Below are 27,665 nucleotides of genomic sequence, written 5' to 3' on the forward strand. Positions count from 1 at the left end.
TATGAGTGTCACAGCAAAGGGTCTGAATACTTAGGACCATGTGATATTTCAGTTTTTCTTTTTTAAAAAATCTGCAAAAACGTCAACAATTCTGTGTTTTTCTGTCAATATGGGGTGCTGTGTGTACATTAATGAGGAAAAAAAATGAACTTAAATGATTTTAACAAATGGCTGCAATATAACAAAGAGTGAAAAATTTAAGGGGGTCTGAATACTTTCCGTCCCCACTGTACATCCCATTACACTACATACCCTACACCATTTGCTATACATCCAATTCTAATACAATGTATACATTACACCATATTTAGACTCTTCCCCCTATCTTCTCTCTGCTTCTCTTTTTGGTAATTCTCCAGTATTTTCTTCTTAGTATGAAATATACATTAACCACATGCCGACCAGCACACGACGATGTATGATGGCACGGCTGGGCAAATGGGCGTACAGGTATGTCCCCTTTAAATCGCGGCATTGTGGGGGCGCTCGCTCACTGCAGGTCCCACGGACTCGATGTCCGCCAGGGGCCCGCGATCATGACACGGAGCGGCAGAACAGGGAGGTGCCTATGTAAACAAGGCATTTCCCTGTTCTGCCTAGCAACATGACAGAGATCACTGCTCCCTGTTATCAGGAGCAGTGATCTCTGTCATGTTCTAGTGAGACAATCCCCACAGTTAGAATCACTCCCTAGGACACACTTAAGCCCTTGCTCGCCCCCTAGTGTTTAACCCCTTCCCTGCCAGTGTCATTTACACAGTAATCAGTGCATTTTTATAGCACTGATCACTGTATAAATGACAATGGTCCCAAAATAGTGTCAAAGGTGTCCGCCATAATATCGCAGTCACGATAAAAATCGCAAATCGCCACCATTACTAATGAAAAAAAATAATAATAATAAAAATGCCATAAATCTATTCCCTATTTTGTAGACACTATAACATTTGCGCAAACCAATGAATATACGCTTTTTTACCAAAAATATGTAGAAGAATACACATCGGCCTAAACTGAGAAAGAAATTTGTTTTTTATATTTTTTTGGGGGGGGGATATTTATTATAGCAAAAAGTAAAAAAATATTGCTTTTTTTTCAAAAATGTCGCTCTTTTTTTTGTTTATAGCGCGTTTGGGTGCAACGTCACATGACCGCGCAATTGTCAGTTAAAGCGACACAGAAAGTGCTCTGGTCAGGAAGGGGGTAAATCTTTCAGGGGCTGAAGCGATAAATATCGCTATCCTTTTATTAAAGGGCCCACATAATTTCAGCACTGTACAGCCTAACTTATGGTGGTGGCATCACTGCACACTCTTATGCCCCGTACACACGGTCACACAAAGTTGTCGGAAAATCCGATCGTTCTAAACGCGGTGACGTAAAACACGTACGTCGGGACTATAAACGGGGCAGCGGCCAATAGCTTTCATCTCTTTATTCATTCTGAGCATGCGTGGCACTTTGTGCGTCGGATTTGCGTACACACGATCGGAATTTCCGACAACGGATTTTGTTGTCGGAAAATTTTATAGCAAGCTCTCAAACTTTGTGTGTCGGAAATTCCTATGGAAAATGTGTGATGGAGCCCACACACGGTCGGAATTTCCGACAACAAGGTCCTATCACACATTTTCCTTCGGAAAATCCGACCGTGTGTACGGGGCAAAACAGTATTGGGGTACAGTGCTGTATACACCTGGCTCCTTCTTATACTGTATTGTGGGTACAGCGCTGGGCACACCCAGCAGGCCGGCACCCTTCAATGGGGGAGGGGTACAGCAATGTATAAACCTGGCATCCTGCAGTCTCCCCTTCTTTTTCCCATATTGGCAGTGCTAGGATATGATGCAACATTTTTGTCATATTGGCACATCTGTGTGGGGTATATGATATACATTTTCTAATTTTTAAATGATACCAGGTATGCGGCCCGAACCCGCCCAGTTTTGACTGTAGCAAATCAAAATTTGCTCCACGCGACACTTCTGGTCTCCCGGCCAATCAAGAGGCTGAAGATTTGGAACACGGAAGCCGCCGGGTATCAGGGGAGCTGTGATAGCGATGGAGGCTCTATTTGCAGGTAAGGAGCTAGAGGGGTTTGTGCCCCCCCCCCCCCCCCCCCCCAGAAAAAAATTTAAAAATTCCCCAGCCGCCACTGGCTTTAATAAAACTGCATTTAAAAAAAAAAAAGCACATTGATGTAGAGGTATAAAACCTCCCAGACCACAGAACAATGGAGGCGTGAAGCCAATCATAGCAATAAAGCTACAAAACGAGAAGCAGACAGGTATAAAAATAGAGAAGTCATTAAACATAATAAGGGCCACCGGGCGGAAGTCACCACTTTCATTTCATGGACAGGAACAAGAATTGGGACCAAAATCTTCACCACTAGGGACCAATACAATGATATCACCCAAAACAACCAGAAAATTTCATGTTTATCACTTTTACAAGGGAAAATTGTTCTTTAAATGCAGGATGTTGCCCCCCCCCCCCCATGTCCTATCGAACGTTCACCAGATGGGGGCAGCCCATTGCTTGCCGTGTCCTCCCAATTTTTATAGGAATATGGTGAACTGTGTTTCTGGGATTTCATTGGCTGATACAGGCGCCTCCCCTTTTTTGGGGTCAATGTTTCTTTTACTGCTTTCAAGAGCATTTTTTTTTCTTGAATTTTAGGCTTAAAGGCATAGTCCACTTTTTGAGCCAAACACGGTCACATAAACCAAATCTCCTATCAGAAACCATGAAATCAGGCTGAGACAGAAGTACAGTTAAATCACACTTGTTTAATAATAAAATTAAAAAGAACAAACGTAGTCAAAACATAGCCAAATTTCAGTAACTGGAACGGATAGTCAGCCAAGCCAGAAGTCAGGGATCAATGTAATGGAACAGCAAGCAGGATCTGGAGCCAGAAGGGATGTCAGCAAAGCAAGTCTTGAACAGGATCGCAGGAAATATCTCCTGCGATGTTTGACCAAGGCGAAGGCAGAGATCCTCTGGACTGGATGGCTTAAGTAGGCAGGACTGATGAGCAGGATATCATCAACAGCTGAGTAACTGTGGAGAGATAGGAGCTGGCAATTAGCCAACAGCTGAGCAGCCAGCTCATAGAAGGAAAGGCTGAGTCCAGCCCTGACATCTCCACAAACCGCCTTCACTTACCAGGGTGTTCTTTGCAACATCTGAGGGTGCACTTAGTTAGTCTGCCACTAGGTGGCCCTGTCCTAAAATAGTGTGTAATAGCGAACTAATGTAAGTGGGTGTTAGTGATGTAAAGGGTGGAGTTAGTGCCAGGATGGGAGGAGCCTATTTGAGTCGGGGGGCATGAAAGCCAAACACCTCACAGCATGCAGATATAGCCAGCTAATGCAGAGGCCCGGGACAGGGTGAGATAGTCCTACACCCAGAGGAGCCAGCTGTAGTTGTCCTCTCTCACTAAACTTGGTCTTTGATAATGTTTTCTTTTTTTTCTTTTCAGTCCAGCTGGCACCACCACCTTTCCCCCTTCCCCTATGCCTAGTGACGGCGTTGGTGCTGGAAACAAGCGCTGTCAATAAGCGTTCATGGCCTACTCATCTGCTTGGGAGCAGAGTGGTCACACAGCAGTGGAGAGAGGAGGGTTGTGCTTTTGACCATGCAAGAATCCACATGACCCAAAACAAGGGTAGGCAACCTTGGAGAGGTGGAGATCTACCTGTACAACATGAAAAAGATCAAAGATCACCGGGGTATGGAGCCCTTTTTTTTTTTAAAGAATTTAACTAACGAGGCCTAACTAAATAGTAGGGAAAATTTAGAAAAATATAATAAAATAAATGTCACTGTAAAAATATAAACTTAGCCAACCTTAAAAGTGGACAGTATCAGTAAAGCAGAGGGCAGGGTCAGTAGGGTAGTGGATGGTTGGCAGGTGATGATGGGGTCAGTAGAGCAGAAGATGGCGTCAGTAGAGCAGAAGATGGTGTCAGTAGAGCAAAGGATGGGGTCAGTAGAGCAAAGGATGGGGTCAGTAGAGCAAAGGATGGGGTCAGTAGAGCAGAGGATGGTGTCAGTAGAGCATGGTGTCAGTAGAGCAGAGGATGGTGTCAGTAGAGCAGAGGATGGTGTCAGTAGAGCAGAGGATGGTGTCAGTAGAGCAGAGGATGGTGTCAGTAGAGCAGAAGATGGCGTCAGTAGAGCAGAAGATGGTGTCAGTAGAGCAAAGGATGGGGTCAGTAGAGCAGAGGATGGGGTCAGTAGAGCAGAGGATGGGGTCAGTATAGCAGAGGTTGGTGTCAGTGGAGCAGAGGATGGTGTCAGTAGAGCAGAGGATGGTGTCAGTAGAGCATGGTGTCAGTAGAGCAGAGGATGGTGTCAGTAGAGCAGAGGATGGTGTCAGTAGAGCAGAGGATGGGGTCAGTAGAGCAGAGGATGGTGTCAGTAGAGCAGAAGATGGCGTCAGTAGAGCAGAAGATGGTGTCAGTAGAGCAAAGGATGGGGTCAGTAGAGCAGAGGATGGGGTCAGTAGAGCAGAGGATGGTGTCAGTAGAGCAGAAGATGGCGTCAGTAGAGCAGAGGATGGGGTCAGTAGAGCAGAGGATGGGGTCAGTAGAGCAGAGGATGGTGTCAGTATAGCAGAGGATGTGGTCAGTAGAGCAGAGGATGGTGTCAGTAGAGCAGAAGATGGTGTCAGTAGAGCAGAGGATGGTGTCAGTAGAGCAGAGGATGGGGTCAGTAGAGCAGAGGATGGTGTCAGTAGAGCAGAAGATGGCGTCAGTAGAGCAGAAGATGGTGTCAGTAGAGCAAAGGATGGGGTCAGTAGAGCAGAGGATGGTGTCAGTAGAGCAGAGGATGGGGTCAGTAGAGCAGAGGATGGGGTCAGTAGAGCAGAGGATGGTGTCAGTAGAGCAAAGGATGGGGTCAGTAGAGCAAAGGATGGGGTCAGTAGAGCAAAGGATGGGGTCAGTAGAGCAAAGGATGGGGTCAGTAGAGCAGAAGATGGTGTCAGTAGAGCAAAGGATGGGGTCAGTAGAGCAAAGGATGGGGTCAGTAGAGCAAAGGATGGGGTCAGTAGAGCAGAGGATGGTGTCAGTAGAGCAGAGGATGGTGTCAGTAGAGCAGAGGATGGTGTCAGTAGAGCAGAAGATGGTGTCAGTAGAGCAAAGGATGGGGTCAGTAGAGCAAAGGATGGGGTCAGTAGAGCAAAGGATGGGGTCAGTAGAGCAGAGGATGGTGTCAGTAGAGCATGGTGTCAGTAGAGCAGAGGATGGTGTCAGTAGAGCAGAGGATGGTGTCAGTAGAGCAGAGGATGGTGTCAGTAGAGCAGAGGATGGTGTCAGTAGAGCAGAAGATGGCATCAGTAGAGCAGAAGATGGTGTCAGTAGAGCAAAGGATGGGGTCAGTAGAGCAGAGGATGGTGTCAGTAGAGCAGAGGATGGGGTCAGTATAGCAGAGGTTGGTGTCAGTAGAGCAGAGGATGGTGTCAGTAGAGCAGAGGATGGTGTCAGTAGAGCATGGTGTCAGTAGAGCAGAGGATGGTGTCAGTAGAGCAGAGGATGGTGTCAGTAGAGCAGAGGATGGGGTCAGTAGAGCAGAGGATGGTGTCAGTAGAGCAGAAGATGGCGTCAGTAGAGCAGAAGATGGTGTCAGTAGAGCAAAGGATGGGGTCAGTAGAGCAGAGGATGGGGTCAGTAGAGCAGAGGATGGTGTCAGTAGAGCAGAAGATGGCGTCAGTAGAGCAGAGGATGGGGTCAGTAGAGCAGAGGATGGGGTCAGTAGAGCAGAGGATGGTGTCAGTATAGCAGAGGATGGGGTCAGTAGAGCAGAGGATGGTGTCAGTAGAGCAGAAGATGGTGTCAGTAGAGCAGAGGATGGTGTCAGTAGAGCAGAGGATGGTGTCAGTAGAGCAGAGGATGGGGTCAGTAGAGCAGAGGATGGTGTCAGTAGAGCAGAAGATGGCGTCAGTAGAGCAGAAGATGGTGTCAGTAGAGCAGAGGATGGTGTCAGTATAGCAGAGGTTGGTGTCAGTAGAGCAGAGGATGGTGTCAGTAGAGCAGAGGATGGTGTCAGTAGAGCAGAGGATGGGGTCAGTAGAGCAGAGGATGGTGTCAGTAGAGCAGAAGATGGTGTCAGTAGAGCAAAGGATGGGGTCAGTAGAGCAGAGGATGGTGTCAGTAGAGCAGAGGATGGGGTCAGTAGAGCAGAGGATCGTGTCAGTATAGCAGAGGTTGGTGTCAGTAGAGCAGAGGATGGTGTCAGTAGAGCAAAGGATGGGGTCAGTAGAGCATGGTGTCAGTAGAGCAGAGGATGGTGTCAGTAGAGCAGAGGATGGGGTCAGTAGAGCAGAGGATGGTGTCAGTAGAGCATGGTGTCAGTAGAGCAGAGGATGGTGTCAGTAGAGCAAAGGATGGGGTCAGTAGAGCAGAGGATGGTGTCAGTAGAGCAGAGGATGGTGTCAGCAGAGCAGAGGATGGGGTCAGTAGAGCAGAGGATGGTGTCAGTATAGCAGAGGTTGGTGTCAGTAGAGCAGAGGATGGTGTCAGTATAGCAGAGGTTGGTGTCAGTAGAGCAGAGGATGGTGTCAGTAGAGCAGAGGATGGTGTCAGTAGAGCATGGTGTCAGTAGAGCAGAGGATGGTGTCAGTAGAGCAAAGGATGGGGTCAGTAGAGCATGGTGTCAGTAGAGCAGAGGATGGTGTCAGTAGAGCAGAGGATGGGGTCAGTAGAGCAGAGGATGGTGTCAGTAGAGCAGAGGATGGGGTCAGTAGAGCAGAGGATGGTGTCAGTAGAGCATGGTGTCAGTAGAGCAGAGGATGGTGTCAGTAGAGCAGAGGATGGGGTCAGTAGAGCAGAGGATGGTGTCAGTATAACAGAGATTGGTGTCAGTAGAGCACACAGAGGATTTGATCTCCTGTATTTTCCTTCTGCAGCCTCTGAATGCCGGCGGGAGGGAGAGGAGGAGAAGTCGGATTTCAGCTTCTGCAGCCCCTGAATGCCGGCGGGAGCGAGAGGATGAGAAGTCAGAATTCATCTTCTGCAGCCCCTGAATTCCGGCGGGAGGGAGAAGAGGAGAAGTCAGATTTTAGCTTCTGCAGCCCCTGAATTCCGGCAGGAGGGAGAGGAGGAGAAGTTGGAATTCATCTTCTGCAGCCCCTGAATGCAGGCGGGAGGGAGAGGAGGAGATGCCAGATTTCAGCTTCTGCAGCCCCTATATGCAGGTGTGAGGGAGAGGAGGAGATGCCAGATTTCAGCTTCTGCAGCTCCTGAATGCAGGTGGGAGGGAGAGGAGGAGATTCCAGATTTCAGCTTCTACAGCCCCTGAATTCCGGCAGGAGGGAGAGGAGGAGAAGTTGGAATTCATCTTCTGCAGCCCCTGAATGCAGGTGGGAGGGAGAGGACAGAGGCGGCTCTAGGCTTTGTGAGGCCTTAAGCAAAACTTGCACATGAGGCCCCACGGACTGGGACGCTCCGTGATGAGGCAGCTATTCCTCAGGCTGTGGGCAGTATCTGATTTGTCCGTCAGCTCCTAAGCCACAGAGTCCCAGTGGGGGTAGGCGGAGCCGTCGGCGTCAACTTCAGTGATTGAGAACAGGCAAATTAGGCGTCCGCGAGGCCCCAGTGAGTTCGAGGCCTTAGGCGACCGCCTAATTTGCCTAATTAGAGAGCCGCCTCTGGGAGAGGAGGAGATACCAGATTTCAGCTTCTGCAGCCCCTGAATCCCAGTGGGAGGGAGAGGAGGAGAAGTCGGAATTCATCTTCTGCAGCCCCTGAATGCCGGTAGGAGGGAGAGGAGGAGAAGCCGTATTTCAGCTGCAGCAGGAGGAAAATACAGGGGGATTGGTTCCAGTAAATGCCACCACCACTCCTGTCCAGGTCAAGGAAGGGAAGCGAATCAATCTACCCATCACCTACCCGCGATGGATGGGTAGATCGCAATCGACAGGTGGCCAACCCCTGACCTAAAAAAAACAGAACAAAGTGCTACCTGCAATGTGTCCCTGCGGGGAGAGGAGGAACTCATCTTTCTGATCTGCCCCTCAGATGCAGCTCCTCTAGTGATACAGCATATGAATTTCCTTCATAGCAACTGTTTAGAAATCCACAAACTTCATATCTGATCATCTCATCTGCATAGATTCATCAAACCCTTTCCTTTATATATGAAGGTGTTACCTAGACAGTCCTTGGCCCCATAGCAGTCACCGGGTGTGGCATGGCTGTAGTTACACCCTAGACGTCGATGTAACTAATGAACACACTAATGCCCCGTACACACGGTCGGATTTTCCGATGGAAAATGTCCGATCGGAGCGTGTTGTCGGAAATTCCGACCGTGTGTGGGCTCCATCGGACATTTTCCATCGGATTTTCCGACACACAAAGTTGGAGAGCAGGAGATAAAATTTTCTGACAACAAAATCCGTTGTCGGAAATTCCGATCGTGTGTACACAAATCCGACGGACAAAGTGCCACGCATGCTCAGAATAAATAAAGAGATGAAAGCTATTGGCCACTGCCCCGTTTATAGTCCCGACGTACATGTTTTACGTCACCGCGTTTAAAACGATCGGATTTTCCGACAACTTTGTGTGACCGTGTGTATGCAAGACAAGTTTGAGCCAACATCCGTCGGAAAAAATCCATGGATTTTGTTGTCGGAATGTCCGAACAAAGTCCGACCGTGTGTACGGGGCATAAAAGTTATTCTGATGTAAAAAAAAAATGTCAGAAAAAAAATTCCTCCAGTCTCCGCCTCTCTCAACACCTGACAAGATCATTGGGTGAACAAACGGCGGTCTAAGTTGTGTAAAAAAAAGAAAGGGACTTTTAGTGATCCCTGGGAGTGAATGGATAATATTTAATCCATGAGTCATTCCCAGATGGGAAAACACGTGATATTCTCTCTATAATAGGTGTATGACCTAACATCGTATTAAAGTGGACCTGTCAGTACTATACAAATTCCTGGCCTATAACATCATTTTTTTTCTAAGCAAAACTCCCCCTTTTATCCTTCGAGCTCCAGTCCAGCGACTTTGCCTAGACTAAGATGATGTCATCAGTGTTCACAAACTGTGAATGCAAAAACATAGAAATAAAGTTTTTTTTTCTGTGGATCCCTTCAGCCTTTTTGTTGCCAGAGCCGCCTTTGCATTTTTTTTTTTTTTTGCACACATGCTTAAAAAAATCATTTTTTAACTTTACCAAGTAACCATGTAACTATTTTAGGACTGAAGATTACATAAAACCCCCAAGACCTGATGTATTTTCTGAAAGCAGACACCCTAGCCACTTAAGGACCGAGCCTCTTTCTGAGATTTGTTGTTTGCAAGTTAAAAACCTTTTTTTTTTTTGCTAGAAAATTACTTAGAACCCACAAACATTATACGTTTTTTTTCTAACACCCTAGAGAATAAAATGGCGGTCGTAAAATGGCAATACTTTCTGTCACACCGTATTTGCGCTCTTACAAGCTCACTTTTTTGGGGATATTATTTGGGGTTATGAATTAAAAAAAAAATTAAAAAAAAAATTAAAATTCATAAAAATGAATTATTATGAATTAAAAAAGAAGACAACAGTAAAGTTAGCTCAATTTTTTTATACTGTGAAAGATAATGTTACGCCGAGTAAATTGACACCCAACATGTCACGCTTCAAAATTGCGCCCGCTCGTGGAATGGCGACAAACTTTTACCCTTAAAAATCTCCATAGCGACGATTAAAAAATTGTGCAGGTTGCATGTTTTGAGTTACAGAGGAGGTCTAGGGCTAGAGTTATTGCTCTCACTCTAACGATCGCGGCGATACCTCACATGTGTGGTTTGAACACCGTTTTCATATGCGGGCGCTGCTCACGTGTGCGTTCGCTTCTGCACGCGAGCTCGGCTTTTCTAGTCTATTTTTTTTTTCTATTTTATTCCTTTATTTTCTATTCTATTTTATACCAATTGGAAAACTATTCAAATTTGAAAATGTTTCTAATTTGAAAATGATTCGAATTAGAAAAGTATTTGAATTAGAAAACAATTCGAATTCGAAAAACGATTCGAAAACTATTCGAATTTGAATTTCGGCCAAATTTTTTTTTCGTTATTTCGGATTCGTTTAAATTCGGTACTATTATAATTCGGAAATTCGGGTGAATCCGAGTTTCCGAAATACGAAAATTCGTCCGAATTTTAATTCGGAACGAAAGGAACCGCACATGTCTAGTGGGGATATCTGAATGATGGGTGCAGCTACAGGCATTCAGATGTTCTTTTAGAGCCGGCGATTCCCTACACCATAAGAACAATCATAGCGGCTGTTCAGCCACTTGATCGTTTTTACAGGCAGCGGGAGGGGATGTCCCCCCTCCCCTCCCACCGCCCTCTGGTGCTTCTCCCGGCTCACCCGTACGATCGGCGAGAGGGAGGAGGACTCGGTCCATGCCGGAAGTTGACCATAGAGAAGAAGGGGGTCAGATGGCTATCTCTATGATTATACGGATTCCGGGCGCGATGTTGTGACGTCACGCTCGGCCTCTGCATTTGAAAAAATGGCGCCGCCTCGGCTGGGAAGCCAAGATCCTTTTTTTTTTTTTTTTTTTCAGGCTTCCCAGCCTAGAGGTGAGATGTGGGGACTTATAGATGTCACTGTAAAAGAGGACCTGTCATGCACTATTCTTATTACAAGGGATGTTTACATTCTTTGTAATAGGTATAAAAGTGATAAAAAAAAAAAGGAAAAAGAAAGTGTCAAAATAGAAAAATAAAGGTAAAATAAACAATAATAAAAAACAAATGAAAGTGCCCCTGTCACCGCGTGTTTGCGTGCAGAAGTAAACGCATACGTAGGTTGCGCCCACATATGTAAACGACGTTCAAACCACACATGTGAGGTATCGCCGCGAGCGTCAGAGCGAGAGCAGCAATTCTAGCACTAGACCTCCTCTGTAACTCTAAACATGTAAACCTGTAAAAAAATGTAAAGAGTCGCCTATGGGGATTTTTTAAGTTCCGAAGTTTGACGCCATTCCAAGAGCGGGCGCAATTTCAAAGCGTGACATGTTAGGTACCTATTTACTTAACATCATCTTTCACATTTTGTAAAAAAATTGGGCTAATATTACTGTTTTTTTTTTTATGTATGAAACGCGTACAATACAAAAAAAAAAACACGTTTCAAAATTTACTGCGCAAATACAGTGCGAGATAAAAAGTTGCAACGGCCACCATTTTACTCTCTAAGGTCTCTGCTAAAAAAAAAAAAAGGTATATATAATGTTTGGGGGTTCTGAGTAACTTTCTAGCAAAAATGATTTTTACACGTAGGATAATGTAAGGTAATAATTTTATTTGAATATATTTTTTTTTTTTCAATATTTTTATTGGGTTTTTTTTTTCAAAAAGAAAAGTACAAAAAGGATAAATAAACATTGGTACCTTCTGTTATATATTAGGACATATAACGGCACAATTTTGTAACTTTGACTCGTGTTAGTGAAACCATACAAATCATCACAACTACTTTGTGTATCCAGGTGGATTATACCACATTTTGTTCAGGGCAAATTGGGCTTTCATTTGGTGGTAAATGTTAATGGATATCTCCTGATTTATTTAAATTGTTTTTATTATAAAAAAAAAAACTGGCCCAAAATAGTAAAAAAAAAAAAACTTTTTTTTTATTTTTTTTTTTTAATTTAACTGTATATTTCTTGCTACTACCATAACCTACCACCAAAGAGCAACCCAAAATAAATTCTTCTGCTCCCAGCGATCGCAGTGATACCACATATGTGTATGATAGTTGTTGTATGTACCCCGTAATACGGCCCAGAGACAACAGTGCGCATTTTGCTTTTTTTTATAACACACCGGCACTAACTGAAGAAAAAAAAATCCTGTAAAAAAAAAAATACTGACCCAAACACTAACCCTGGCACTGACGTAGATCAACCCTTGATCTAGGTTTTTTTTTTATTAATATTATTATTATTTCTTTTTTCCTACACACACTTTTTTTGTCTCTTTCTGCAAGGACAGAGAAAGATACAATGTATCTCTCTCGTCCAATCACAGAGACAGGAAACATAGGGGGCGGGCTTCACAGTGATTGATCACTGTGACAGCCAATCAGAGGCTATCACAACAATCAGGTGACCTGGAATCAGGAGTTCTGGGTCCCAATCGTTAGAACGGGGGGGGGGGGGGCCCCGGGACTCCCGGGTCTCTGTGCTGGGAGCGTGCCATGTGGCGCACTCCCAGCACAAAGGGAGGTTTGCAAATATGCGCCCCCATGGAAAAAAGCCCAGTCCAGGGGGGGGGGGGTGAGGTCGGCGCCAAGGGGTACATTTTTTTTTCCTTACTTAAAGGAGAAGTACAGCCAAAAACTCATTTGGCTGTACTTCTCCAGGATGCAGATTGTTCTGAGAAAGATCGCGACCATATGGTCGTAATCCGCTCAGATCCCTGGACCGGCACCCGGCTCAGCCTCTCAGCCAGCCACTGAGAGCCTAAAACCGGCTGCTCCCACCCCCTCCACAGCCCAGCGCTCCAGTGAGTGAGGAGGGGGGCAGAGCAGAGAGCTGTGACTGATAGTTACCCGCTCTCTGCTCAGGGAGCAGGGAGAACTGAGCGATCGGTGGTGTTTGATTGCTCGGTTCTCAGCCTTAGAGCAATCTAATCCCTTTTTTAGCTTTTTTTTTTTTTTTATCACATAGGGGACAAAAAGTCCCCTATGTGATGGTTTTCTGGTGACAGGTTCTCTTCAATGAGACATCCGGTTCTAAAAGACTCCCAACGTCTCCCCTGTGCTCCACTGAATGTAATGCAATGCGAATCGCTCAGCAATACATCCTGTCCCGGCCGGGAAAACCGAGAGGCTGACCCGGAAGTGATGTCATACGCTTCGCTTTCTGGGTCCCGGTGTTTCATCAGATCAGGTGACCCGTCAGAATGTGTAGCGGAAGTGACGTTCCGCCGCTGCCATCTTGCTACACCCCGCACTCCTCCACAGTAAGGATACAGTGAGAAGTAGGAAAGCGGACATCTTGTTACACCCACCGGAGTTTTGCATTTTACACTTATATTGAACAGCAAAGCGAGTTTATAGTGTGAAATACAGGACTTAGAACTCCATCTGAATGTTTAGATGTTTAATTTTAAAAGTAGGGACTTCTGTCAGATTAGCAAAACTATGAGATGAGCAGGCTTGCCGCTGCTTTTAAAATTCAACATCTAACCAGTCAGATGGAATTCTAACTACATATTTCACTATATAAACTCACTGTACTGTTAAAAATAAGTGTAAAATGCAAAACTCCGGTGGGTGTAAAAAAGATGTCCGCTTTCCCCCTTCTCAGTGTATCCTTACTATGGAGGAGTGCTGGGTGTAGCAAGATGGCGGAGATGGAACGTCACTTCCGTTACACATTCTGACGGGTTGCCGAATCTGACGAAACACCGGCCGGGGACACAGAGAGGCTGACCCGGAAGTGATGTCATATGCTTCGCTTTCTGGGTCGGCAACAAGTAGGGGAGGAGAGTTGACGTGTGCCCGCTCTTCTTCCTCTCCCCTACCCGGCGGCACCCGCTATGCCGGTCCCAGGCCTGACAATGATTGGGACCGTGGAAGAAAGCTCTATTTGTGGGGGGAAAAAGGACATCAATTTTGTTTGGGTGCAACGTCGCACGACCACGCAATTGTCAGTAAAAGTGTTGTATCGCAAAAAAAAAAAGCCTGGTCATTAAGAAGGAAAGTCTTCCAGGGGCTGAAGTGGTTAAAAAATAAAATGTAATTATTATTATTATTATTAATATTAAAAATAACAAAATAATAATAAATAAACACCCAAACAAAAAATTACTATTAATAATATCATAATAATAATAATAACTCTAACCCCTTACCCTAACGAAAAAAAAAAAAAACAATAATAAATGAAAATAATAATAATGAAAAAAGAAATAAAAGCTGATATATCTAGCAACAAATGATGCAACAAATGCTAGTTTTCTGTATTGTAAGATAAAAAAAACCCGCCAAAGCTCAAAAACGCTGTATAAAAACGTGCAATTTGCCGCATAAAAACGCACAGAGACGCTCCCCTGCGATTGGCTCCCTGACGTCTCTCTGTATACAGGATGGAGACGTTCCCGGTTATCATCATCTCCAAACATGCAGCTGTTCATCAGTGATAACATCGTGCCCTACAATGTGTTCACAGCATCTCATACTCACTCCAGGCAGACGTCCACTTGGAGTATGTCTGGGTGGGAGAAGAAGGAGAATTCCCCTGGGGGGGGGGGGGGGTCAGCCAAGCCCCAGGATTAGATAGAGTAGGGGACGGGTTTGACTCTCTGTCAGGTTGTGATTGCTTTGTGTGTCCCCATTAGGGAGATTTCTTCTCACAGAACAGGAAGTGGTGGGGAATCCCCCCAGTGGGGACACAGCCAGCTCTAGTAGGACCAGGAAAGGGTTAGTGTTCTCCAGGCAGAGGATTTGTAGAGTAGAGGCAGCATGCGCCCAGTGAGCGGAGCCAGACTCCCCTCCCAACAATCCTTCCACCCGCCACACATCAAATCCAGGGAAAATGTCAGAAATTGTCATGAAGACGGGCAGTGCAGGTCTCGGAAGCCCGTCTTGGCAGGAACATTGTGTCCTTTCTATTCCTGGGATCTTCCCACCGGCTGACCTCACCGAGGAAGAATGGGATGAAAAGGGGCTGCCATGTAAACCGATTTAAAGCCGAATCCCACCCACAAATTCTTTCATTAAGGCTCTGTTCACATCTCGCGGGCGGAATCGGCGCGATTCTGGCCGCGATCCCGATTTGTAGCAATTCATGGAACGCCCATGCGATCCCCGTCATTTCCATTGGCACCCGGCGCGATTTTGCCGCGATTGTCGCCCCCCCCACCAATCGCGGTAAAATCGCACAAACAGAATCACAGGATGCCTGTCGCCCAAAAGAAGTACCTCTTTTGGGAGCGTCAGGGACCCCGCAATTCTGTTTGCGCGATTTTACCGCGATTCATTGGGGGCGATATCACGCCAGGTGCCATTGGAAATGACGGGGATCGCACGGGCGTCCTGTGATTTGCTATGATTTGGGATCGCGGACAGAATCGCGCCGGTTCCACCCCTAAGTTTGGATACGCCAGGATGTCTTAAATATGTTCCTCAATAGTCACAAAGTATAGGAATCCACTTTGTATGCATGAAATGTCTTTCCAAACCCGGATATGACCTTGTAAAAGTAGCAGTGACATCATCACTGGGCTGTACAGAGCCTGTGCAGAGATCAGAGCTGTGGGAGGGGACCAGCAGGCTCCACCCACTACAGAAAACTAGAGGAGGGGGCGGAGTCAAGACCAGTCACTCTGCACAAGGAGGGAGAACAGCAGTGAGCGGTCTTTATTACAGGAAGTCTCACACTGGATGACTGCACAGATCTGGGAGAAATACACAAAGCTCACCGAGATTCAAGAATACACACGATGAATGGAATTTGGACAATATTTGCTGTCTCTGGGGTTCAGCTTTATGTTTTTACTGTTGCTGTGTGTCCCCCGCTCTCTCACCATTGTCACTGAGTGGGACAGGGAATCAAAATTGTCCCCAGAACAGGAACAGAAATCAATCTTGCAGTGGGGATACTGTCACTTAAACTGTCACTTTATCATAGCTCCCAACTGTCCCTGCTTTCTAGGCACTGTTCCTAATTTGGAGGCACTGTCCTGGATTTGGAGGCACTGTCCCGGATTTTGAGGCACTGTCCTGGATTTTGAGTGACTATCCCTGATTTGGAGGGACTGTCCCGGATTTGGAGGGACTGTCCCGGATTTGGAGGGACTGTCCCGGATTTGGAGGCACTGTCCCTGATTTCGAGGGACTTTCCTTGATTTGGAACAAAGTCCCTCTGTCCCCCGTTCCTCCTCATCATGCATCATTTATCTTTCAAAAAGTGTTTTCCAGCGTTAAACCTTTCATCCCATTTCTAAATTCCAAAACCAGTATAAAGAAATAGTAGAGGTAGAAAAAAAGGAAGCAAAAAAAAGAAAAAAAGGTTAATGGGGGTTTTATCCCTTCCCAATCCAAAACTGAAATTTGTGACTTGAGCTAAAGACAAATCTTGTTTTTTTTTCCATTTTGGGAGGGGTCTGGGGAGATCTATTGTTGGGAAGGGTTGCTGGGAGGAAGCTATTGTTGCTAGGGAGACGTATTGTTGCTGAGGGCGTCTGTTGGTGTTGGGGGGATCTATTGTTGCTGAGGGGGTCTATTGTTGGGGGAGATCTATTGTTGCTTAATGGGTCTATTGTTGCTGGGGGGGTCTATTTGTTATTGGAGGTCTATTGTTGCTGGGGGGGGTCTATTGTTGTTTGGAAGGGTCCATTGTTACTGGGGGGATCTAATGTTGGTGGGGAGATCTATTGTTGCTGGGCTATCTATTATTGCTAAAGGGGTATATTACTGCTGAGAGTGGGTCTATTGTTGCTGAGGGGGATCTCTATTGTTGCTGAGGGGGATCTCTATTGTTGCTGAGGGGGGTCTATTGTTGTTGGGAAGGGTCCATTATTGCTGAATGAGTCTATTGTTGCTGAGAGGGTCTATTGTTGGGGGAGATCTATTGTTGCTTAACGGGGGGTCTATTGTTGTTTGGAAGGGTCCATTGTTACTGGGGGGATCTATTTGTTATTGAGGATCTATTGTTGCTGAGGGGGGTCTATTATTGTTTGGAAGGGTCTATTGTTGCTGGGTGGGATCTAATGTTGGTGGGGAGATCTATTGTTGCTGGGCTATTATTGCTAAAGGGGTATATTGTTGCTGAGAGTGGGTCTATTGTTGCTGAGGGGGATCTCTATTGTTGCTGAGGGGGTCTCTATTGTTGCTGAGGGGGGTCCATTGTTGTTGGGAAGGGTCCATTATTGCTGAATGAGTCTATTGTTGCTGAGAGGGCCTATTGTTGGGGGAGATCTATTGTTGCTTAACGGGGGGTCTATTGTTGTTTGGTAGGGTCCATTGTTGGTGGGGAGATCTATTGTTGCTGAGGGGGGTCTATTGTTGCTGAGCTATCTATTATTGCTAAAGGGGTATATTGTTGCTGACAGGGGGTCTATTGTTGCTGGGGGGTCTCTACTGTTGGTGAGGGGGGGCTCTATTGTTGCTAAGGGGGGTCTATTGTTGTTGGGAAGGGTCCATTATTGCTGAATGGGTCTATTGTTGCTGAGAGGGTCTATTGTTGGGGAGGAGATCTATTGTTGCTGAATGGGTCTATTGTTGATGGGGGATCTATTGTTGCTGAGGGGGGGTTTCTATTGATGTTTGGAAGGGCCCATTGTTGCTGGGTGGGATCTAATTTTGGTCGGGAAATCTATTGCTTCTGAGGGAGTCTCCTGTTGCTGAATGGGTCTATTGTTGGGGAGGGTCTATTCTTGCTGGGGGATCTATTGTTGCTGAGGGGGGCTATTGTTGTTGGGAAGGGTCCATTGTTGCTGGGTGGGATCTAATGTTGCTGGGTGGGATCTAATGTTGTTGGGAAGGGTCTACTGTTGCTGAGGGGTCTGTTGTTTCTAGGAGGGTCTATGGTTGCTGGAGGGTCTATTGTTTTGCTGGGGGGAGGGGGTCTGTAACCCCTGTGAGGGTTTTTTTTCTTCCCCATCTGTGTCCCATTGGGGAGATTTCCCTTCACTTCCTGTCCCACAGCCACAACAGGAAGTGGTTGTCGCTAGATTTAGTGTCTCCATTGGAAGATTTCCCCTCTGTTCCTGTTCTGGTGACAACCCATAATTTGGGATTTTCGTTCGTTCTCGGTGATGAAGGTAATCAGGAATGTGGAGACCAGTCAGGGTGACCCCCTGTAAGCAGAAGGTGAACATACAGACTCCATGCAGATAATGCGGTTGAAGGGAATTGAACCCAAGACTCCGGCGCTACAGGACAGAAGTTGCAAATACCACCAACCATGTAGAGCGGGTGATCTCCTCCTCCGGATTGGCTGATTCTGGGATGTTTGTGACATCAATGAAGAATATTTGTCCAATCAGCCGGACTCGACTCTGCCAGAATAAACATGGCGCTGGTCAGAGCACAGATGGGAACCACATGGAGGGGGTGATGGCAGATAAGATCTAGACAGCAGAATGCAGAGCAGCAGGAGGACAGCCGGCCACACACAGAGCAATCTGATTAGATGATCTCTTTACAATCTCCTTAAGGCTCCATTCACATTCCCGCTTGCGATTTTGTGTGTGTGATTTTCCCATGATTCTGTGCGTCACACACAGAGGGCAGACCACTCCCCTCAATGGGCTCCCCAATGCACATTTGTTGCTGGCTACTGAGAGATCTATTGTTTCTGGTGGGGGGTCTATTGTTGGTGGCTACTGGGAGATCTATTGTTTCTGGTGGGGGGTCTATTGTTGCTGGCTACTGGGAGATCTATTGTTTCTGGTGGGGGTCTATTGTTGCTGACTACTGGGGGATCTATTGTTTCTGGTGGGGGTCTATTGTTGCTGGCTACTGGGGGATCTATCGTTTCCTGTGGGGGGTATATTGTTGCTGGCTACTGGGAGATCTATTGTTTCTGGTGGGGGTCTATTGTTGCTGACTACTGGGAGATCTATTGTTTCTGGTGGGGGTCTATTGTTGCTGGCTACTGGGAGATCTATTGTTTCTGGTGGCGGTCTATTGTTGCTGGGGAGGGTCTGTTGGTACTAGGGTGGATCTATTGTTGTTGAGGAGGAGCTATTGTTTCTGGTGGGGTCTATTGTTGCTGAGGAGGGGCTATTGTTGCTGGCTACTGGGAAACCATTTTTTTCTGGTGGGGGTCTACTGTTGCTGGCTACTGGGAGAACTATTGTTTCTGGTGGGGGTTATACTGTTGCTGGCTACTGGGAGATCTATTGTTTCTGGTGGGGGTCTATTGTTGCTGGCTACTGGGAGATCTATTGTTTCTGGTGGGGGTCTATTGTTGCTGACTACTGGGGGATCTGTTGTTTCTGGTGCGGGGGTCTATTGTTGCTGGCTACTGGGAGATCTATTGTTTCTGGTGGGGGGTCTATTGTTGCTGACTACTGGGGGATCTATTGTTTCTGGTGCGGGGGTCTATTGTTTCTGGCTACTGGGAGATCTATTGTTTCTGGTGGGGGTCTATTGTTGCTGGCTACTGGGGGATCTATCGTTTCCTGTGGGGGGTATATTGTTGCTGGCTACTGGGAGATCTATTGTTTCTGGTGGGGGTCTATTGTTGCTGACTACTGGGGGATCTATTGTTTCTGGTGGCGGTCTATTGTTGCTGGGGAGGGTCTGTTGGTACTAGGGTGGATCTATTGTTGTTGAGGAGGAGCTATTGTTTCTGGTGGGGTCTATTGTTGCTGAGGAGGGGCTATTGTTGCTGGCTACTGGGAAACCATTTTTTTCTGGTGAGGGGTCTACTGTTGCTGGCTACTGGGAGAACTATTGTTTTTGGTGGGGGTTATACTGTTGCTGGCTACTGGGAGATCTATTGTTTCCTGTGGGGGTCTATTGTTGCTGGCTACTGGGCGATCTATTGTTTCTGGTGGGGGGTCTATTGTTGCTGGGGTATTTTGTTGTGGGAGGCTAGGGGATCTATTGTTGTTGGAGAGATCTATAGTTGCTGGGGAGGGTCTGTCAGTACTGGGTTGGATATATTGTTGTTCAGGAGGGTCTATTGTTGCTGGGGGTCTATTGTCATGGTGTGAAGGGTCCATCACATATGTGGCCAGAGTGCGGTAAAAGTAGACAGTTGAGCCCTGGTTTTACCAACCCCCGGTGACCCCTCTTAACCCAACACAATGGCTGCAGCAAAAGTTATGAAATCTGATCACTGGGAGGGAAAAGACTAAGGAAATGCTTCCTCCTGCCTGCAACAAACCGATGACATCATCTCAGCCTAGGCAAAGTCACTGGGGGAGAGGAGACTAAGGAAATGCTTCCTCCTGCCTGCAGCAAACCGATGACATCATCTCAGCCTAGGCAAAGTCACTGCCTGGTGCCTTAGGCCCCTTTCACACTGGGGCGGTGGGGGCGTCGGCAGTACAACAGCGCTATTTTTAGCGCTGCTGTACCGTCGTTCTTGCAGTGGTATTCGGCCGCTAGCGGTGCGGTTTTAACCCCCCGCTGGCGGCCGAAAAAGGGTTAAAATCCCTCGTACAGCGCGGCTATAGCCGCGGTATTACCGCGGTATAGCTGCGCTGTCCCATTGATTTCAATGGGCAGGAGTGGTGAAGGAGCGGTGAATACACCGCTCCTTCACCGCTCCAAAAAAGCGGTTTGCAAGACTTTTTTCACCGCCCTGCCAGCGCACCGCTTCAGTGTGAAAGCCCTCAGGCTTTCACACTGAACAAACAGCGGAGGCTGTTTAGGGGCGGTTTGCAGGCGGTATTTTTAGTGCAAAAACGCCTGCAAACCGCCTCAGTGTGAAAGGGGTCTTAAGGATGACTTTTAAATGATGAAAGGTGGGACTATATTGGTGACAGACTTTGCTGGGATCAGATGATCAGGTTGTCACCCTCCATAGACACAGTACGGGGCCTACAAACCTCACACAGACTTTGGCTGATAGAAGGATTGGAGATTGTTAGTTATTCCGGGAGGTGTCTCCATGGGACGTGGACACTCAGTGCCCCTCGGGGACCCTCCCTGTGTGCAGGAACCCACACTGCATATCTCACATATCATCATGTAAATATTTGGATTCTCCCAGATGTTAAATCTTGTATTGGAAACATCCACTTCAGACCTTCTAAACATGTGAGGGGCGTCAGAGGATGTCCACCAAGCTGGGAGCCTCAGTAATTTCTTGCACTGACTCAGTAGGTCTAAACATTGACTCAGTAGGTCCACACATTGACTCAGGAGGTCCACACATTGACTCAGTAGGTCCACACACTGTCTCAGTAGGTCCACACATTGACTCAGTAGGCCCACACACTGTCTCAGTAGGTCCACACATTGACTCAGTAGGCCCACACACTGTCTCAGGAGGTCCACACACTGACTCAGTAGGTCCACACATTGACTCAGTTGGTCCACACACTGTCTCAGGAGCTCCACACATTGACTCAGTAGGTCCACACACTGACTCAGTAGGCCCACACACTGACTCAGTAGGTCCACACATTGACTCAGTAGGTCCACACACTGTCTCAGTAGGTCCACACATTGACTCGGTAGGCCCACACACTGTCTCAGGAGGTCCACACACTGACTCAGTAGGCCCATACATTGACTCAGTAGGTCCACACACTGTCTCAGTAGGTCCACACATTGACTCAGTAGGCCCATACATTGACTCAGTAGGTCCACACACTGACTCAGTAGGCCCACACACTGACTCAGTAGGTCCACACATTGACTCAGTAGGCCCACACACTGTCTCAGGAGGTCCACACACTGACTCAGTAGGTCCACACATTGACTCAGTAGGACCACATAATGACTCAGTAGGCCCACAAACTGTCTCAGGAGGTCCACACATTGACTCAGTAGGCCCACACACTGACTCAGTAGGTCCACACACTGACTCAGTAGGTCCACATACTGACTCAGTAGGCCCACACACAGTCTCAGGAGGTCCACACATTGACTCAGTAGCTCCACACATTGACTCAGTAGGTCCACACACTGACTCAGGAGGTCCACAAACTGACTCAGTAGGTCCACACTGACTCAGGAGGTCCACACATTGACTCAGTAGGTCCACACACACTGACTCAGGAGGTCCACACACACCGACTCATCAGGTCCACACACTGACTCAGGAGGTCCACAAACTGACTCAGTAGGTCCACACACTGACTCAGTAAGTTCACACACTGACTTCTACAGATGGGGATTTAGCCTGGAAGTGCATTTGGTTAAAGTGAACCTGTCATTACATAGGCCAGCAATTCTTTGTAAAGTCGGCACTGTAAGCTGCAGGTACAGGCTATGTAGGGTCAGTCTGGGCAGTCAGACACAGGGTCCTCCTCTTCCAACTAGCAGGAGATATCAGTGTCCACTTTCCAAAACATGAAGGGTGACACCAAGATAACTTTACTGTCTTTTTTCCAGGAACTTATAGGGCAGTTACATCTACTTGGAAAGGACTCATGTTACACCAAAGCCACGTTCATATACACTCACCGGCCACTTTATTAGGTACACCTTGCTAGTAACGGGTTGGACCCCCTTTTGCCTTCATTCTTCCTGGCATAGATACAACAAGGTGTTGGAAACGTTCCTCAGAGATTTTGGTCCATAGTGACATGATAGCATCACGCAGTTGCTGCAGATTTGTCGGCGGCAGATCCATGATGTGAATCTCCCGTTCCACCACATCCCAAAGGTGTTCTATTGGATTGAGATTTGGTGAGTGTGGAGGACATTGGCGTGCCGTGACCTCATTGTCCAGTGGTGAGATGATTGGAGCTTTGTGACATGGTGCATTATCCTGCTGGAAGGAGCCATCAGAAGATGGGGGACACTGTAGTCATAAAGGGATGGATATGGTCAGCAACAATACTCAGGTAGGCCGTGGTGTCTAAATGAAGCTCAATTGGTACTAAGGGGCCCTAAGTGTGCCAAGAAAATATCCCCCCACACCATTACATCACCACCACCAGCCTGAACCGGTGATACAGGTGTACCTAATAAAGTGGCCGGGGAGTGTATGTGAATATAGGGCTACCACGGGGCACAAGGTATGGAGGTGGCAATCACCAGGTTCTTGCCTACTCAAGACACTGTCTATGTATTTCTGGTATTGCACTGCCTTTCACGTTGTAAACCTTCTTAGATCTTTGAAAGATTCTGTATCTACAATTGGCCTTATTTCATATTTATTCGGGAAGCACGTGTATTCTCTCTTCATAAGATAAACCTGAGGGAGGTCCTCTTCAGCTGGGTCACCAAGACAGCTACCTCAATGCCGTTACCTTGAAAGACTTCCAGATTCTGTCACACAACATCCATGGACCCGTCACTGCCGAAATCAAACTTCAGCCAGAACTTGTTATCTTCCAATTCTATTGTTACCGGTAACTTTACTTCTTCAGCTCAGATTTCCCCGATTGTCCCCGTGTCTGATCTGTGGTCTGGAGCCACCCGGTGACCCGCTGCCAACCCTGGCCTGAAGTCTGTCTAACCAGCCCGAAGGAAGAGTCTACTGTCTGCACTATATGACCTAGATAATCAACGTGTCACCTGTGAAGGTTCTCAGCACACAGCCGAATTTCCAGTTTAAAGAAGCTAATATAAATACACTAGAGTGCCAAAAGTATTGGGGCGCCTGCCTTTACACCCACATGAACTTTAATGGCATCCCAGTTTTAGTCCGTAAGGTTCAATATTGAGTTGGCCCACCCTTTGCAGCTATAACAGCTTCAACTCTTCTGGGAAGGCTGTCCACAAGGTTTAGGAGTGTGTCTATGGGAATGTTTGACCATTCTTCCAGAAGAGCATTTGTGAGGTCAGGAACTGATGTTGGACGAGAAGGCCTGGGTCGCAGTCTCCGCTCTAATTCCTTCCAAAGGTGCTCTATCGGGTTGAAGTCAGTCAAGTTCCTCCACCCCAAACTCTCTCATCCATGTCTTTATGGACCTTGCTTTGTGCACTGGTGGGCAGTCATGTTGGAACGGGAAGGGCCCATCCCCAAACTGTTCCCACAAAGTTGGGAGCATGAAATTGTCCGAAATGTCTTGGTATTCTGACGCCTTAAGAGTTCCTTTCACTGAAACTAAGGGCCAAGCCCAACCCCTGAAAAACAAACCCATACCCCCCCCCTCCACCAAATGATTTGCACCAGGGCACATAGCAAGGTCCATAAAGACATGGATGAGCGAGTTTGGGGTGGAGGAACTTGACTGGCCTGCACAGAGTCCTGACCTCAACCCGATAGAGCGGAGACTGCGAGCCAGGCCTTCTCGTCCAACATCAGTGCCTGACCTCACAAAATGCGCTTCTGGCAGAATGGTGAAACATTCCCATAGACACACTCCTAAACCTTGTGGACAGCCTTCCCAGAAGAGTTGAAGCTGTTATAGCTGCAAAGGGTGGGCCAACTCAATATTGAACCCTACGGACTAAGAATGGGATGCCATTAAAGTTCATGTGTGTGTAAAGGCAGGTGTCCCAATACTTTTGGCAATATAGTGTATATTCCAGGTGCATAAAAACAGAAGGTGGTATGGATACATTTAGCAAGAGCCACGTGCATTATTATTTTTTTTGCTGTTGTTGTAGGATTACATTGGTGTATGCTGACATCTACTGGTGGATTTAGGGCCATTACAACTTGTTTACTTGTGTGATTTGGTGTATCCCTCTGTTCTCCCCACCTGTTTAGTGCTAGTTAGTTCAGTCCTGTGTAGACCCTCCCTGTTTCTTTCACGTTCCTTCAGGTCAGTGTTAGGTCTTTGCAGGGACAGGGCTTGGAGTCAGGCAGGAACAATATCCTCTGTGGTACACTTATCTCAGGTGAAATTGTAAAGGGTTCAACCTTTGTCTTTTTTTGAAGAGTTAAGCTGCCTGTGGATGGTGCCAAGTCAGCAGGTGACCATACTGTCTGGACAAACTGGGTCTAAGGAGGCATGTGTATACCTCCTTTAGTGAGTCTTCTGACCCCCCTTCCCCAGAACAAAAGACTCACTAAAGTTCTAAGAAAATGAATTCATCTCTACTATGTCTAGGACTATGCCCCCCACCCCCCCGCCCCGGTCCCTAACGCCTCCAATCATGTATTCTATTAGTAGTTTTGATATTTTGCTTAGGTGTGAATATCTTTTTTTTTTTTTTAACTGGTCAATCAAACTAACCATTTTAACATGACAAAGGTTATTGTTTTTTTTTTTGTATTTTTTAAATCCAAAAGAACTTTCAGTTTAACTTATCTAAATACATTCCAGGTACACCACAAAAGACGTGTTAAGTCTTACAGTTGATTTTCTTAGAGATCGACCACCACCTGAGTGGAAAAGCCTGTCCCCTGCCAGCATGCTGCAGAGAAGAACCCTTGCTCTCTGTATGGAAGCAGCGGTCTCTCTGTAGAGGTCTGACACACTTCCCTGCTAAGTCAGACCTAGAGCTCCCCCCCCAATCAGTAGGGAGTAGGGGCTTTGCTGGAGAGCCATTGGTTCTGACTCAGCATGGGGCATGTCGGACCTCTGCAGAGGGTCCACTGCTTACCCACAGAGAGCGAGGATTCTTCTCTGCAGCGTGCTGGTGGGGGGACATCAACAGAAAAGCCGAAAGGCAACGTTACCCTCAAAATGGGACAATCACAGCTTAAGATAAGATTGCAACATGCGTGGTACAGTATACACCGCGGTCCGGGAACTGACCTTCTTGCTTCTTCCTCCCACAGTTCAGTCCGAACAGAGGCATTCCCAAACCGGACTCCGGCTACAATCCCATGGAAAGTCTGCAGAGAGAGAGGACATTGTGTTATAGAATGTACTGTCATGTACACATCTCATATACACAGCCCAGGCCATTTCCGTGACCCCCCCGCCCCAGGATTACTGCACAGGTTTTTACAGCCGGTGTCAGTGGAAAAAGTCCTATCAGTGTCAGTGTGTAAACTGCATGACATAGAACAGAAACACCAAGCTGTGTTTACAGAACGCTTATCGGGGTCATCTCCTCCCTGGCCTGAAAACATCGAGATTTCTTACATAATGTGTGCGCTCGCTGCTTTACTGACCGCGTGGGAAAAGACACGTGGAAAGGGAATCTACGATCGTTTTGGGTCGATTTTATTTTACATTCATTTTAAAAAGTTTCTAGTTTTTTCAAATGAGGTCTGGTAGTTATTTATTTATTTTACGACAGAGAACAGCAGAAGCCGATTCCCTTCGGACTCTCTCTCTTCCTTTCTCTCTGACCGTGTAGGAAAACACTCATATAAAGGGAATCCATGATCGTTTTGGGTCGATTTTATTTTACATTCATTTTAAAAGTTTCTAGTTTTTTCAACTGAGGTCTGGTAGTCATTTATTTATTTTACAAACAGAGAACAGCAGAAGCCGATTCCCTTCGGACCCTCTCTTCCTTTCTCTCTCATTGAAATGTAGTTGGGAGCCACTTGTCTGCAGCAGGCAGGGGGGTGAAACTATTCACCGCTCTGAATCTGATTGAAACCTGGTAGGAGTTACCTGTACACAGCAGGCAGGGAGGAAGGAGAGAGAAGATTTCTGCTCCGATTTATTCACTTGTCTATGTCAATTTTGGCTTTAGCTACTGAGCTCTGTAAACAGAAGGATTTTTTTTTTTTTTAATCAAAGTTCATAATGAGAGCATTGAAAATATAGGAATAAAAGCAGTGTTCATTTTGATGTCAAATTTCGATTTAGTTTTAGCCTTTTTCGAACTAAAATGCCATTTTAGATTTTGCCCTATTTTAGTCATCTAAGTTGTTTTCGTTTTAGTCGTATTTTAGTTGACTCAAATCGAATGGGTTTAGTTAAATTGTAATGCATTTTTTAACCACTTCCCGCCCGCCATATAGCAATATGAGGTGCGGAAAGTAGTTCTGTTATCCTGACCGGACGTCATATGACGTGATCAGGATAGCCCGCGATCCCGAGCCCGTGGGGGGCGCGCAGCACGGTGATTGTTGATGTGGTGTGTCAGTCTGATACACCGCATCTCCGATCTGAGTAAAGAGCCTCTGACAGAGACTCTTTACCATGTGATCAGCTGTGTCCAATCAGAGCTGATCACGTTGTAAACAGGAAAAGCCTGTATCGGACAGACGCGCGTAGAGGAGAGCCGATTGGCTGCTCTCCTGACAAGGAGGGTCTGCGCTGATTGATTATCAGCGCAGCCCCCTGGGGATGCCACCCAGGATGACCAGGGATGCCACGTAGGGCCACTAGGGATGCTGACCATGGTTGCCCTCCCAGGGCCACCAGGGATGCCACCCAGAAGCACCAGGTATGAACTTTAGAGGTGCCAAGTGGTGCCCATTGTAAACGCCAATCAGTGCCCAGCAGTAAAGCCTGCCAGTGCCTCCTTATCAGTGCAGCCTATCAGAGCCATCTATCATTGCCACCTATTAGTGCCCATCAGTGCTGCCTATCAGTGCCCATCAGTATCGTCTATCAGTGTCCATTAGTGCCACCTATGAGTGCCCATGAGTGTCGCCTATGAGTGCCCATCAGTGCTGCATATCAGTGCCCATAAATGCCGCCTATCAGTGCCCATCGGTGCTGCATATTAGTGCCTCATCATCAGTGCCACCTCACCAGTGCCCGTCAGTGAAGGAAAAAAATTATTTATTTACAAAACTTTATAACAAAAACAAAGAAAAAAAACCCCAGTGGTGATCAAATACCACCAAAAGAAAGCTCTATTTGTGGGAACAAAATGATAAAAATGTAGTTTGGGGCAGTGTAGCATGACCGCGCAATTGTCATTCAAAGTGCAACAGCGCTGAAAGCTGAAAATAGGCCTGGGCAGGAAGGGGGTATAGTGCCCAGTATTGAAGTAGTTTGAAGCATTTTTCTAGAACTTCCAAACTCATTATAAGAGGTGTCTAAAAAGTTTGGTGAATGGTCCAATATCTCAACGGCAACATGTGCCAGGTTCACGTGCTTGCACGTGGCTATCCAGAGACACTTCGAGAAGTGCCACATAGCGTGGAGTACAGCGTAAACCCGCTGCGGGCAGGCAAACATAGCCAGTGTGAG

General features: G+C 46.7%; 1 protein-coding gene across 2 annotated transcripts in view; it reads right to left on the reverse strand.

Moving 5' to 3' along the window:
- Positions 1-27,665, reverse strand: part of LOC141130859 (phospholipid-transporting ATPase ID-like) — a 188,732-nt gene that overhangs the window by 97,074 nt on the left and 63,993 nt on the right. For both annotated transcript variants that reach the window (XM_073618169.1, XM_073618168.1), the window contains exon 2: positions 25,317-25,396. In XM_073618169.1, coding sequence (XP_073474270.1) covers positions 25,317-25,359 — 43 coding nt within the window. In that variant the 5' untranslated portion in view covers positions 25,360-25,396. The remainder of the gene's footprint in view (positions 1-25,316; positions 25,397-27,665) is intronic.

Source organism: Aquarana catesbeiana, linkage group LG01 (genome assembly GCF_042186555.1).
Source record: "Aquarana catesbeiana isolate 2022-GZ linkage group LG01, ASM4218655v1, whole genome shotgun sequence".
Lineage (NCBI taxonomy): Eukaryota > Metazoa > Chordata > Amphibia > Anura > Ranidae > Aquarana > Aquarana catesbeiana.